Below are 15,052 nucleotides of genomic sequence, written 5' to 3' on the forward strand. Positions count from 1 at the left end.
TATAAAAGAGGCCAAAAAAAAAAAAAGTGAAAAGAAAAAAGAATGAGACATGGGATGAAGAACCATATGAAGATGAACCCCAAATTTTGGAAAGTGAAGTGGAAATGGCACTCAAAGTCATAAGTCACCAGGAACAGATGATATCCCAATTGAAAAATAATTACCATGGTGGATTTACTTAAATACAACCTTCATAATGAGGAAATCAAAATAGTTAAATAGTCCCCATACCTTGGATCAAACACTGATTGGAGCAGAGGCAGCAGTCAAGAAATCAGAAGTAGATTAGGAATGGGAAAGGCAGCAAAATCTTAAAATGTTAAGATATAAACCTAAACAACTAACGTTAGAATTGTCCAAACCATTGTATTCCCCTTTACCATGTATGGAACTGAGAGCTGGTCAGTGAGGAAAACAGATAAGGAAGAATATAAATTCATTTGAGATGTGCTGGAGAAGAGTGTTGAGGATACCATGCACAGCCAGAAAGGCAAGCAGTTGGGTCCTAGAACAAATTAAGCCAGAACTCTCCCTGAAAACCAAGATGACTAAATTGCAGCTGTTGTACATGGGCCACATCATGAGATGGTACGACTCAGAAAAGATAAGGATGCTGGGTAAGGTAGGGGGCAGTAGTAACAGAGGAAGACTGCATGCCAGATGGACAGACTCAATAAGGAAGACCATGGAACTGAGCCTACAAGACCTGAGCAGAGGTCATTCACAGGTTTGCCATGAATCAAGGTCAACTTGAAGGCAGCTAACAACTAAAAACTTTTATCATCTTTTTATTTCACCTTGATTACTTAGTATGTTCTTCTGATTGCAGATCACCCCCTACCTCTGGTTTGAATTTCCCTTTCAGTTCACAGATCTTGTCTTTCTTTTTTGTTGTTGTCAACTCGAAGGCAGCTAACAACAACAAAGTCCTCTGCGCTTTGTCTGCTTAAATGACACTCCTAACCAGATAAGCTTAAGAAAAACTTAACTGTTTTCTTGTGGTACGTAGTTAGGTATGTTCAGATTGAAGAAGCGCCATTCAGAACTGTGGCTGGGATGGATGGAGCTTTCAGGTGTAGTGGTCTTCTAAAATCTAGCTATGGATATTAATATAAATGGGACAGTGTTTTAGTGAACAAACAAATAGTGTACAGGGGGATAAGAGAGGGAGGGATTGGTCCAGCTGTCCATGTCTCTTGTCTTTCATGAAAGGGCTTTTAATTCTGCATCTGATGTTGGAAGTTTGTAAATCTTCATTTTTCTCTGGTGGCTGCTGCTTTTAGATTACAGGCTATTGTTAAATTGGCAAAAGGACAGCATATTGAAGTGAGAATAAAGTCCTGTGGGAAAGAGACTGAAATACTTTTTACAATTAATCCTGTATTCATGCTAATTGGTAATTTTGTACTCGTCAGATGTTGACTATTAGTTGCATTTGTGGAGACATTATCTAAAGTCACCAAGGCTTGGAAAGAAAAATGAATGCATGGTTGTAATAAGTGAGCCAGGGTACATTTCTCATAATATGTATCTGTTAGTTCAAGTTGTTGCAGCAGAAAAGCAAGTACATGGAGTATACAGCAGGGAATTGTTTTCCTCATTGCCTTGGGTTAAGCAAGTCAGCAATACAGGCAATTGTTCATACGATTTCTGTTTGCCTCTTGTCTCTGCCATTCATTGACCTTCAGTCACCTATTCCACTATTCTCTGGAGGTTTGGGCAAAAGTGCCAGGGAAATAAAGGAGGGAAAGGAAATACTGAGGAAAACAAGATTTGTGGAATAAATGCATGATTTGTAGATTTTAAATGATGATGCATAGAGGCATTTATTTTCAGCACCTCACTTTTAATTGTGCTTCAGCTTGATGTCTAGCAGATTTTCTCCTCATATGGTTCCTCCACCTGCTCATGGACTTCATCCCTCAGGAATCCCACACCCCACCATTGTGTCACCCATTGTTAAACAAGAGCCCATACAACCCAGCATGAGTCCTGAAGGGAGCTCGTAAGTATTTGGTGACTCAGGTGCTGCCTGGATAGTTTATTCTGTGGGGAAATGTAGTGAGGGAAAGGGTTGCTATCAATCTAATATTATTTTTAAAAACATTTTATTATTTATTTGGTGCTATGCCTCATTTCAGGAGCTCATTACAATACAAACTATTGGTATGAAGTCATTTCTGCTTTAAAAGAGCTCCAACTGTTGCAGTAGACTTTTCTGAGATGCATTGGAGGCTTGTAAACAAAAAACTTGCTAGTTTTCCTTTTATATAAATATTGGAAACTTTAGCTACTTTTAAGTTAGGTATAATCCAGTGGTGTCACTAGGGTTGGTGTCATCGGATGCAGTAACTCATGGTATCACACACGCCCCATTGATCGCCTCCCATACAACACCCATACAGAATCCTTAGCAATGTTTTTGCACTGATTTATTCATACATTTTAATTCCTATATTTCACTGAATCTAATGGTAATACTGGTAAAATTGAAATTATCTTTAAATTACAGTATCGTATGCCCAGAATAAACGTGTTTACATACATAGTTTCATGTGCTGAAAGTGAAAAAATGGCAAAATGGGATGTTTTTAAAGAAAATTTTAAAAAATTAAAATTAAAAAAAATTAAAAATAATTGTTGACATTTTAAATTTAATTTTTTTAAAAAACCTGGGGCCTTTCCTCTCTCCTCCCACTGACTCTCACCCCATTCACACATCTCTTCATCATCTTAAAGAGATACAGGCAAATGCCACAGCCTTTTTCTGCGTTTGAGGAACAGTGGTGTCACCCCTTTCCCTTACGGTGTCACCTGGTGCAGTCTGCACTCCCCTAGTGTTGCCACTGGTATAGCCTATAGGATAATATTAGCCAAGGTTTTATCACTGTATTTTACATGACATGGTATGTATAGACTAGATATTTCCAAAAACTACAACCTTGTGGCTAGTTACACACAGATTCACATACTTCCTATTCCACACAAGCGGTTAACATTTATGTATTCTATGACTTCCGCAAACATCCCCATCCAATAGGCTTCAAGGGAAGGAAACAAGAATTCTCACTACTTTGATGGCTCCATTTCACAGTTATAGCTGCAAATGTGTAATGGTGAGAAGGAGGACTTATCACAAAGATGCTTTTCTCAGTATCATCCTTCTATTATGGTGTACTCTGATCAAACACAAGGGGTGAAGTAGAATATTACTGCAGCATTCATATGGACTAACCATCTGACAGATTTTAATCATGATCCTTTGTTAGAAAAAATATTTCTTCACTCTGAGCATCTTTGTCTCTGCTGCCTGTACATAGTTGGTAGAAGAGAGTCTGTGGTTATGATCAGAACTATGGGACTGTAATGAAAGATATCACTATTCCAGAAAAACACCTGTTGTTGTCAAGAAGGAAGAGGAGAAGAAACCTCATATTAAAAAACCGCTGAATGCATTCATGTTGTACATGAAGGAGATGCGGGCCAAGGTGGTGGCAGAGTGTACACTGAAGGAGAGTGCAGCTATCAACCAGATCCTAGGAAGAAGGGTACAAAACACATCTTTGGCTTCTTAATCCCATTTCTGTGACATTTAGGCTACCAGGCTAGATGCAGAGGTGGCTTTAAGCTAGATACATAGTTGGGCTTGCTGAGGTGGTGAAGTATCTTGGCATCCTAAGCCATTTGTATTGGCTTGCTGAGCCCATGAATCTTCTTAATATTCAGAGACCAAAGCAGAAGCACAATATTTGAAATCCCGTTTCTACATATGAGAGAAGATAGACATTTTAGTTTGTTTGAAATTAAAATTCATAAATGCTTGGAACAAGAACAGGTTGTGAAATAAGCTGAGGTTGGGAAGAAGTCTAAGGAGTTAAGAAAATAGGGGACAAGGTGCCCAAACTGATCACTGGAGGAAGTACTGTACCTGAAGTCAGAGGTTTTTGTCTCTGAGAGAAGAACCTGGAGGGAATATTGGCAGAGAAAAGTAAGGGGGAATAGAGGTGATGGAGAGCTGTTACAAGAAAATCTGAAAAGTACTAGCAATTTGGGACGTGGACATTTTTCAGTGAAGTATCTGCAAGCTCAGGCCCATTAGTCATTCTTGGGAAGAAATGGCATGTACTAAATACATGCAAGAAATAGTGCTAGGGAGACGGGCAAAATACAAGGTGGCTAAGTAATGTGGAACAACATAGACAGGGTATCAAGCAGGAACCTTAAGAATATTTGTGGTAAGACAAAGCAAATGTCAAAAGACAATGTAGGTGTGAGACAGTTTTTCATGCAGAGCCCAGAACCTTGGAAGTTTTGAATTTATTTGCAAAAAAGATATGGACAAGTGATTTTCCCAGTTGGGCTTTTACTGTTGTGCTGCACTATTGTGATTTGCCATTCTTGGGGATGAGAAAGCATGGGTTAAAAGAGCAAGGATTATGTGTGGGCTGAATTTCACATATTCATCAAACAAAGCCGCAAGCTTCTAGTTAAAGATGGCTGCAAGTAAATATGCCTTGGTTCATACTCTCAGTCTTGTATTGAAAAAAATTATATAGCTTTAAGCCATGTAGAAAGCATAGGCCTTTTTGTGTAAGAAGAAAACATGAGGTATTTTTATGTTTTGGAGAGGGTGGTTGCATCCCAAACTTCACTAGATGTTCCAATATTTTTTCCAATGCTTTAGTGGCATTCATTGTCCCGTGAAGAACAAGCCAAGTACTATGAGCTAGCCAGAAAGGAACGACAGCTTCATTCTCAGCTCTACCCTACCTGGTCTGCAAGAGATAACTATGTAAGTCATAAATTATGATATGTGTAATTTGCGTGGAGGGGTGATAGTCCACACTTGGCTCTGGAAATCCTTTCTGTACATTCACAATACATGATAAATGTTTGGTGACTAAACAACCAGGAGTGAGATTTTATAGTTACATTAATGGATAAGATGGGGGCATAGAGGGAAATGGAGTGCAGAGCGATGATGACAGTGATTATATGGAAAGCTATGATTTGGTCACCACTGGGCAGAAAACAGTAGCAGAGGTAGAGGGAATTGAACAGGCCATTGGAATCTGCCATCTGACAAATTATGGCAAATCACGTATGAGCATGTTTTGCCTGAAAAAACTATGTGAAATTCACAAAGTTGCCATATGTTGGCAGGCACATAAACAAACATACAAGCTACTACCTGATTTTGGCATGTTCGGTAAAACTTTGCAATACATTTCCAAGACTTTGTTTACAAGTGCTGAAAATCTTTTGTAAAAGGAAAAGACAGAGCAAAGAATCAATTAACTGGAATTACAGTCAGCCCTTGACTTTTGTGGCTTTGCCACTCACAGATTTGATTATTCATGGGTTTGTTGTCATGTGAGTGCACATTCCTCCTCCTCTTCTTACTGGGCTTTTCCCCTTGGGGGGGAAAAGCCAAGGAGGGAGGGAACAGCCAGGAAGGATGTGCAGGCGCACTCCCACGTGCCTCAGCCAGGGAGGGAAGGGGAGGAGTGTGCACCCCTAACCCTTGCGAAAGTGGAGGGTTGACTGTATTTCCATCATAAATTTGTCATAAGCCAAACTTTGCAGTTCCTAAACATTGGGCTGCTCATGATCTTGTGAAGGTACACAAGGTGCTTCTGTCATCAGATGCCTTCTAAAATATTTATATTGGTTCAATGTTTTATTAGTGTTTTTCTTCTATTCATGTTTCGCTGAGAAAAATCTATGAGTCAAATTTCCAAGTACATTATAATAAAACTAAACATCCAGTTACTAGCATGCAGACTTTCTAATGGTGTAGGATTTTTCTCTGGTGTCTTACGTATTGAAGAATGAATAGTTCTGCTGGAATTGCTCTGCCCAGAATTTAGCATCTTAATGGAGCCCTGGTGGCACAGTATATTATTAACTACAGTATATTCCCAACAGCTTTCTGCAATTGCTAGTGCAATCCTAACTCAAAAGATGCACCTACTGTAGGGGAGTTAGGATTAAGCACAAGCCGCTTCTGCAGGCAGAACCCCTTACTGCCAGCTGATCTTGGCGATCTGAAGGAAACTGGCACTGCTGACTGAACTCTGTTCTCAGAAGAGACAAAAATGGAGCTTAAAAGGTTTGGGATGAGGAAAGAACCACGTAATGCCAGATCCAAACTCCCTCCAGCCTAGAGATACTGCTGTAGTGTCAGCACATAGTTAAGCCAGGGCATGAGTGATCCCAAGTAATTTCTACTACCCCAAGGCAGGGAAAAGCTTGGCTTCAGTACTGCTTTAACTGGTTTAATGTAAACTCAGATAGACTTTACTTGGCCAGTTAGGATTGTGCTTTGAATCTGCAGCTGATTGTGGTAATCTTACATTGCTGGCTGCCTTTCTTTCTGACAGCAATTATTTTGTGAATTTTCCCCTTTCAGGGTAAGAAAAAGAAGAGAAAAAGAGAGAAACAACCTCAGCAACAAATCCAGGAAACAGGGAGTAAGTGACATGTGTTGTCCTTCCAAAATCTCAGTCCACAATGGAACAGTACTAATATTTCCTTCCTGTAATGCAGAGGTGAGCAACTGTCAGGAGTTGAGGGACCACACTGACCTTTCATAGGGCTTAGAAGAGCCACACTATCATCTCCCCACTGTGATGTCCCTCCATTTGTAGGAGTCTTGTATAAAAGTAAATGCATTGTCAAATTCTTGTACAATATGACCCCCGTATCCACAGGTTTCACTTACCCACATCTGAAAATATATGTTCTCTCTAGGCATTTCTTCCAGTGTGATTCTATGTGTGTGTGCAGTGGAAGTTTGCAACAGAGGATAGCAAGGAGTATGTCAGTCTAACCTCTCTCCTTTACAAATGATCATTTTCCAGCCTGTATTACAGTATGTTTTTTCTTTTGTCATTCATAGATTCTGTGGCTGTGAAGAGTAAAAAGCCTTGTGTGACATACCTGCCAGCTGAGAAATCCTGCGACAGCCCTGCCTCCTCTCATGGCAGCATGTTGGATTCTCCAGCCACCCCGTCCACAGCTTTGGCATCGCCTGCAGCCCCTGCTGCCACCCATTCTGAACAGGCTCAGCCCCTCTCTCTGACCACCAAGCCTGAAGCCAGGGCCCAGCTGTCTCTGCACTCAGCTTCTTTCCTGTCCAGCAAGGCTGCCTCCTCTTCCTCTAGCTTGACCAGCCAGTCTGCACTCCTCTCCAGGCCGCTCCCATTCACCTCCATGCCTCCAACAGCTCTCCTAAGCACACCTCCTTCCTTTACAGCCATTCCTTCTCCTCAGGCTGCTTTGGCTATGTTGCAGGCCCAGCCACTCTCCTTGGTAACCAAACCAGCTGAATGAGGAAGACTCCCCATCTCGCTTCCCCGCTGATGCCACAATTGAGATTACAAAGCCAACAAAGCCATTTATTGGTCAATATTTGACCCTTTCTGAACTCTTCCGTAAGGTGACTCTTGAGGAAGAAAGTGCTCTACTCTCAGAGTTGTTTTCAGTAGTCTGTCTAAAGACCTTTTTATTTTTTAAAAAAATAAAAACAAAAAATTTCCATGACTTTTTTTACAAAACGCTGAACATGATGAAAACAGAGGAAGGCAAGCCAACTCTTGTGTTCCTGTCAGTGCCCATTGGGGGTGTAGACTTGTACAGAACGATCATCTCTCAATGATGTTTGCATGTTTTGTTATATTTCTAACTTTTGCTATTCCCCATTCCCTTGGCAAGACAGTGTTTTTATTTTGTGCTACTTACTCCAGTCTGCAGCTCCATCATTTTTGCAAGAGACTTCTAATTAGAAGACACAGTACCATACAAATATAAGTGCCTCATTGTCACATTCAGAGCTGCCCAGCCTTGGGAGGCCCAGATACTTCTCCTGTAATCTGGAGTGAATACCCAGGAAAATGGCAGGACAATCCACCCTATTTCCTTACAGAATTATTTTGTTTAGCAGGAAGTAGGGGGAAAGGCCTTGGGGAATTGCCTGTTATTTTAACGAAGGAAAATAAATTTTCATCTTAATTTGCTGTGTTAGAGTGTTCAATGAAGAAATGAAATGAACGTCAAAGTATCTTATTTTGTTCCTTTAAAAAAATTTAACTTAACCTTGCTTTCTTTTCATTCTATGAACCATTGGTACTTTATTTCCTTTATGTTAACACTGAACATTTGCCGTTTCCTTTTCTAATAGTTCTGGAAAGAGGCCGCTCTTTCTAATAATCCCAGTAAGATTCTTCTCCCTGTTCGTGGATGTTCATTCCAATCCAAGATAGCAGGAAAGGAAAAAGCATTTGTTGCGGATATAGGAAGTAGCCAAGCACATACCAAAGAGTTTAGCCCAGGGTTGGGCTACAGGAGAAGGATGGGAGGGGGCAACAGAAATTTATAGTGCTGTAGATTTATATAGCGCTGTAGAATTGACCCAGAGAAGCAAAAATGTGACAAAAATGCCACCTATGCCCCTTGTATTTGTGGCAAAATAGACTGAAAAAAAATTGACAAATTGCCTCCAGGGGACTTTGGGGACCTTGGGGGCCACATGTAGCCCACTAGCCACATATTGCCCTCCTGGGCAATATGGACAACATTGGAAGGTCTGGAGACCAATTTGTCACTTCTGATTCCCTCCCAGGCCATACTAGCCCTGAAAATGGATTGGGTTCAAAACCAGAAATGGCTAAAATAATTTTGTTTAGTTTGAGGGTCTTCAGGGGGATGGAGGCTCTCCAAACTCCAAATAGGCCATCCTTTACTGGAAGCCTCCAGTAACAAAAATACCCAAATTGTTTTGGTGAGTTTTATTTTTCCTGTCTCAGGGGATGCCATAATGATCTGTGGACCTTGGGCTACGCATTGGCTACCCCACGTTTATACTAGCCCATTCAAATGTTAATCTGTCAAGGGTTTTGTCAATAGTTGTGTAAAATTTTGTTAATTATCAGGAACAGCCCATATAAGAAACTATAGCCATGGATGAAGTTTGGACAAAGCTGAACAGAACTGCACAGAAGACATTTGTACTGTATTCATTCATTTATAAAGATAATGATCCTGAGCCTCAAGTAGTCCTGTCACAGGGTCTTCGTGGCAAGATTTGTTAAGAGTGTGGGGCTCCCTTTGCTACTTTGCTATGAGGCTGGTTGCCCCCTAACAGGGAAGGATTCAGACCCTGGTTTCCATAGTTGTAAACCAAACTACTACATCATACTGGCTAGCAATGCAGGGAGATTGCACAATAAATGTGCGTTGTTAAAGCATTGCTGTGAACAAAAATAGGGAAATTTGAATGCAAAAGTGAGTCCAAGGATCCTTCATTTGATCATATTATGCCTCAGATTCCTTTTTGGCTCCTTTAGTCTGAATATAAGATTAAATTGCTCCCTGGACATTCAAGTCAACTTCCTAGCTCATCCATCTGTGAACTTGCTGCTGGTCTATCTTGCATTGTCTTCTCCAGAAATAGAGCACTAAGTTGAACATAGGGGCTACGCAGACTGCCCTTTGAGGAAAAACCTGCTCCTTTTTGTGCTCTCAAAAGGGTGCCATAGCCGCCACAGGGAGTGATGGCACCCCTTTGGCACTGCTGTTTGGGTGCTGCACCAGAGGTGCGTCGTGGTGTGCGCCATAATGATGCCCTGCCAGTGGCAGTAGGGCTTGGAGTATGCGGATGCTCAGCCCTCACCCCCACCCACAGGCCGGAGCTTTTTGCCAGTCTGTACAGGGCCACAGTCTGTCATAGCATCAACCACAAAATGTGTGTTAGGTCTGAATGAAAATCTACATATGTTTTCCATGGTCTCTTCCATACAAGTACTTTCTATGTGGAAAATAGGTGATGTTTCAAGATGAGAACCTACTGTGCATGTCTCCTTCTGCAGGCTTCTTCTATGATCGTATACTCATTTTGTTCAAGAGATTGGCCACTGTGGGTTGGATAGTTGAAATCTATATGGCACTTAAATGCTCTGTAAATAAAAACTGGTCCACTTTTATCACAGTATGTTTGCCACTTGTGTGTCCCAGTGAAAACTGATATTCTAATAGGAAGGACACAAGCTGACTGCGTATTGAGCACAAGGGGGTCTGACTGGTCACTGTTCCCTGGTATGACTCCCATACATGTATACAGATATGTTCCCCTCCTTTCATTGTTACATTCCTTGGCATGTAAAGTGAATCAGCCCTACTACTTTACAGTTAACTAAATATCTGACTAGCCTGGAATTTTGGAAGATCTCTAAATTGGGAAATATGATGTTACCTCTTATTGCTTCCTTGGTTATGGATATTTTTTTTCAGATTGCATCTTGGAGTCTTCAGCCCAAAACATTGATATGCAAAGCTACATCTGCAAAATTCTGCAATTCACTGCCATCCTCCACCCCACCTCCCTGTTCTTCATTTTCTTAGAACAAAAATCTGGACTAAGATTTTAAAGGCTGAAAAAGACAGTGTTGAAATTCACAATTCAGTTACAGGAGAGAGGAGGGGAAACACTTGCATGTCAGGGCTTGCAATATATTGCCTCAGAAGAGTACTGACAGAAGAAAACTGAGAAGAAGTATAATAACCACATACATCAGTAATCTGATCTCCCGTGAAAGAAGAAACATGTTGGATCTAGAGGCAAAGGAACAAATGAACTGAATTTTCCAGTGTCTTGGGATGCAGCTTCAGCAAGGAACTGAAACTTCTTGGCAGCAAAAGCATGCAACAACAAATGTTTGTTTGAATCCATCCTGCCCCATTATTTTTTATTCTGAGGATCCATGTTGTTTAACAGCTCAGCAAAGGCCTTTTTTCCTGAGAAGGAAAAGTTGATTTTTTAAAAATGTCTTGTCTCAAGAAAACATTGAGTATTTGGCAAAGAGCACCTTGGTCATGTGCAACCTCACTCTGAGAACCCCAAGAGCTGCTTCCAGACAAGCAGCCTCTTGAATCAAATTTCATGGAAAATTAAGGGCATGAAGCGACCTGTCAGAATAATTAAAGTCTGACCCAGGGCCAGACAGCTTCAAACAGATGTTGAGCTTCAGCAGGAGAATATTTCTTTGTTTTACATTGCATTTTCCCATACAGAAAAGAACATCTGTTAGGATGTTTCCCTCCTCCCTTCCCTTCTCTTGCAGAGATCCTCTGTTCAGTTTGGGTTCTTCACCAGCTAAGGACACAACTGGCAAAACAGCCTTGTGGCTGCCTGCCCAGGGCCATGTCGTCTGCTTTCTTTACTGCTGAAGCTCAAAGAGCATGGCATTAGATCACTGGGTTGTTCAGCTTCTTCATTCTCACACCTTCCTTACACTTCTTTCTCTGGGTGCGAGATGATTGCTCCTTGTGAAAGAAAATAGTAAAACAAACCAAGTCTCTTAAGATGCTTTCTAAGTCGTTACAAGCCAGGCACAGTTTCATCAGACCGTGAACAAATGTTTGTATCTTTGATGTTTCCCATTGGTGCATTGGTGAATTATCAAAAATATCCCCATATTTTTTAAAATAAGAATTCTGCTTTACTGGGTACACTTCGTACTCCTAAACATAACCCAGGTGATAGCACTGCTTCGAGCATCCAAAGCTTTTTGAGATTAGCCCTCATCCTAGTACAGTCAATGAGACGCCAGCAATACTATACACCTGGCCCAGCAGTCTGGGATTACCCAGGGCTAATGTTTCCTTACCACTCAATCATTGGTAAGGAGCCCTGGTGGCACAGTGGTTAAATGCCTGTACTGCAGCCATTAACTCGAAACCACAAGGTTGCGAGTTCAAGACCAGCAAAAGGGCCCAAGCTCAACTCAGGCTTGCATCCTTCTGAGGAGGGAGCTAAAATGAGTACCCAGATTGTTGAGGGCAAATTAGCTTATTTGCTAATTAGCTTACTTGCTGTTCACCGCTATGATCTTTGGAATAGCGGTATATAAATAAAACAAATTATTATTATTATTATTATTATTATTATTATTATTATTATTATTATTGCAAAGTTGCTGCTCCAGTCTACCTGTTAGTACGGTCGGCCCTCCTTATCCATGGATTTTTTAATTCACAGATTCAAGCATCCATGGCTTGAAAGTATTCCAAAAAGCAAATCTTGATTTTGCCATTTGATATAAGGGACACCATTTTGCTATGCCTTTATACTTAATGGGACTTGAGCATCTATGGATTTTGTAATCCACAGAGGATCCTGGGACCAAACCAGTGGATAACAAGGTCCCACTGTATCCTTTTTAACTATTCAGCACTCAGTGGGTAGCTGCTGAACATGTGAACAGCTTCAGCAGAAGAGCACTGTATTAGTGGTGATTTGAAGTAGTATCGAGTGGGATGAGGCTCAGTGGAAGGAGAAAGGAGATGTCCTAGGGTTTTTTTTAATTATTATTTTTTAATGAATATTGCCATAAAGAAGGTAAAGGTATTCCCCATTGACATGGTTGTCAAGTTGTGTCCGACCATAGGCGGCAGTGCTCATCTCTGTTACTAAGCCAAAGAGCCTGCGTTGTCAGAAACTACTCTGTGATCATGTGGCCAACATGACTGCATAGAACGCTGTTTACCTTCCCACTGGAGTGGTACCTATTTATCTACTTGCATTTGCATGCTTTCGAACTGCTAGGTTGGCAAAAGCTGGGATTAGTGATGGGAGCTCACCTTGTCATGCAGCACCTGGGCCTCGAACTGCCAACCTGCCAGTTTTGCAATCAACAGAGTCATCGTCTTAACCACTTGAGCCACTGGATCAAATATCATAGGTAACAGGAATACAGGTGAGTCACTACTGACATTTCAAATTTACAATTTTCTCCAGAAATAAAGTCTCACCCACAATGCATAACTTTTCCAGTGTCCCCGTGCAGTTGAGTAGGGCAGGAAAGTGAGGCTGTTAGGAGTTTTGGTGCAGCATTTTAAGTGGTAAGAAAAACTGACTGGACTAGGTTTATTTTATCTACTTGGTTGTGGGAGTGAGAGAAAGCAACTACAGTCTTAGTGTTGCTGGAAGGAAGGCGTTTCCTTTGACTTCTCTGAATTAGGTGCATGATGAGGAGGAAGAACTAGAATCTTGGCATTTTGGTGGAAGGAGGCTCCTCTCTTGCTTAGGTGGGGAGTAAGGATCTGGAATCTTACCATCTGAAAGGGAGAGATTTCTCTAGTTTGGAAAAGGTATGACATTTGAAGTTTTATGCTTAAATCTCTTTAGAATCAGGTTGAATAAAATCACTCAATTTGTGGCTAATTCAGCTCAGCTGGAAGGCATCCCATTGGCCTCCAATTATTCGCTATTGAACTGGCTCCCCACGTTTATGTCAGATTTAATTTATAATGCAAATCCAGGAATGCAACCTCTACATAAATTGAGGCCTACCTCTATGAAAGACAGTACTTTGACACATTCTAGGCAGCCTCTCCTCTTTTGAGCCAGTTTCCTTGAACTACAGTATGGCTTCATGACTGCCAGTTTTTCCAACAAAGTTTTTACTGTTTTCCTGCCTCATAGCTTTATAAAAAAAACAGTGCAAAGAATGTTAACAAGTGACAGGTAAATAGAATTGACATCCCTGTCCAAATATGGCACATTATTTGGAAATTCCTGATTAAATCCCAGTCCAGAGCACGCATTGAGTGGAGCAGATGCAGGGTTTAACTGCAACCCTATTGGGGATCAGTTAGACCCAAGCAGACTAAAAGCTGTTGGAGCAGTTGGATTTACCTATCTGTTGATTCACCATTTAGCAATTAGGATTAACTAACAGGGTTCCAGTGAGTGTCTGGCAAGTTTCAGATACCCAGTCATTGCTGAACATCGAGATTTATTGATGACTGGCTTTTTAATTCAGGTACCATGCCTGTGCTTACAGTCGTCCAGACACTTTCCCTGTTTGGAAACCTGTGTTTCATTTCCAAGCCATGCAGAATTCATTTCTCAGGTGAGATTCATCAGAGCACAACACTTCATTGTTTTTGGGAAAGGGAAAAAAGGCTGAGCCAGGCTCTGATGTCACAGCTCAGGAAGTAACTTCCTAGCCAGATCCAGCACACAGTAAGGAGCCTGTTTCAACAGCAGCAACAGCGGGAGAGAGATCTGCTGGCCCCAGAAAACTAGTAGCAGCTCCATATTAAAACGTTCTCTTGAAAAGCTTCCTCCCTGAAGTTCTTGAATCCTCCCAAGCCCATACTGTTTATATGTTGGTGCCAACAGCACTTGTCTGGTACTCTGGCTTTGAGGATGATTGTTCTAGGGTTCTTTTGTTATCAACTTGACTTTTCTGTTTTAGTATACATTGTTGGTATTTTCTGTATCTCAGGTCCAAAACACGCTGCAGAAATAATCCCATTTGAGACTGCTTTAACTGCCCTGGCTCAATGCTAGGGAATTCTGGAAACTGTAGTATAGCGTGCCCATGTCATATGCAGGCTTGCCATACACGGACTTGATGCCATGCGTACGGCGAGCCCTAATATGGTGAATAGGGCACGCGTCACAGGGACGCACCCCATTCAAACAAATGGGGCTTGATCTTATGTGGAATTTGCCTTACGTGGGGGTGGGTGGGTCCAGAACGGCACACTGTATTGTGAGACATTTAGCCTTTTTTGTCAGACCCAGCCAAGGTTCACACAGCGGGTGTGTGTGAGTACACACATACAGTGCGCCCATGCGTCCCATTCGGATGAATGGGGTGCGTGCCCATGGCGGGTGCGCACCACAACATGCACAAGTCCCATTCACTTGAATGGGACTTGAGCATGTGCAGAATTTGGCTTATGCAGGGGGGGGGGGGTCTGGAACAGATCCCCCGCGTAAGCCAAGGGCGGACTGTACATACACACATCCCACATACCTCCATGCCACCATTCTTTGAAGCTGCCAGCCACAGATGCAGGCGGAACGTCAGGAATAAATTCTTCCAAAACACGGCCACATAGCCTGAAAAACCCACAAAAAAACTACTAACTAAAAAAGTTCCTCTCTGAAAGGAGCAAACTGATTCCTTCCCCAGTAATTAAGTTATAAAGTTAGAGTCATCTTTATACCATAATTACTGGGAAAGGCATTAATCCCAGT

General features: G+C 41.6%; 1 protein-coding gene across 2 annotated transcripts in view; it reads left to right on the plus strand.

Annotated features, from left to right (window-relative positions):
• The window catches only part of TCF7L1 (transcription factor 7 like 1), a 73,907-nt gene extending 65,894 nt beyond the window's left edge, over positions 1-8,013 (plus strand). The window contains exons 8-12 of one of the 2 annotated variants that reach the window (XM_089537369.1): positions 1,862-2,005; positions 3,389-3,548; positions 4,685-4,792; positions 6,413-6,473; positions 6,902-8,013. In XM_089537369.1, coding sequence (XP_089393495.1) covers positions 1,862-2,005; positions 3,389-3,548; positions 4,685-4,792; positions 6,413-6,473; positions 6,902-7,335 — 907 coding nt within the window. In that variant the 3' untranslated portion in view covers positions 7,336-8,013. The remainder of the gene's footprint in view (positions 1-1,861; positions 2,006-3,388; positions 3,549-4,684; positions 4,793-6,412; positions 6,474-6,901) is intronic. The other variant, XM_089537370.1, reaches the window with a different exon arrangement.
• Positions 8,014-15,052: the final 7,039 nt, after the last annotated feature.

Source organism: Sceloporus occidentalis, unplaced genomic scaffold (genome assembly GCF_023333645.1).
Source record: "Sceloporus occidentalis isolate IW3139 unplaced genomic scaffold, rSceOcc1.0.p SCAF_9, whole genome shotgun sequence".
NCBI lineage: Eukaryota > Metazoa > Chordata > Lepidosauria > Squamata > Phrynosomatidae > Sceloporus > Sceloporus occidentalis.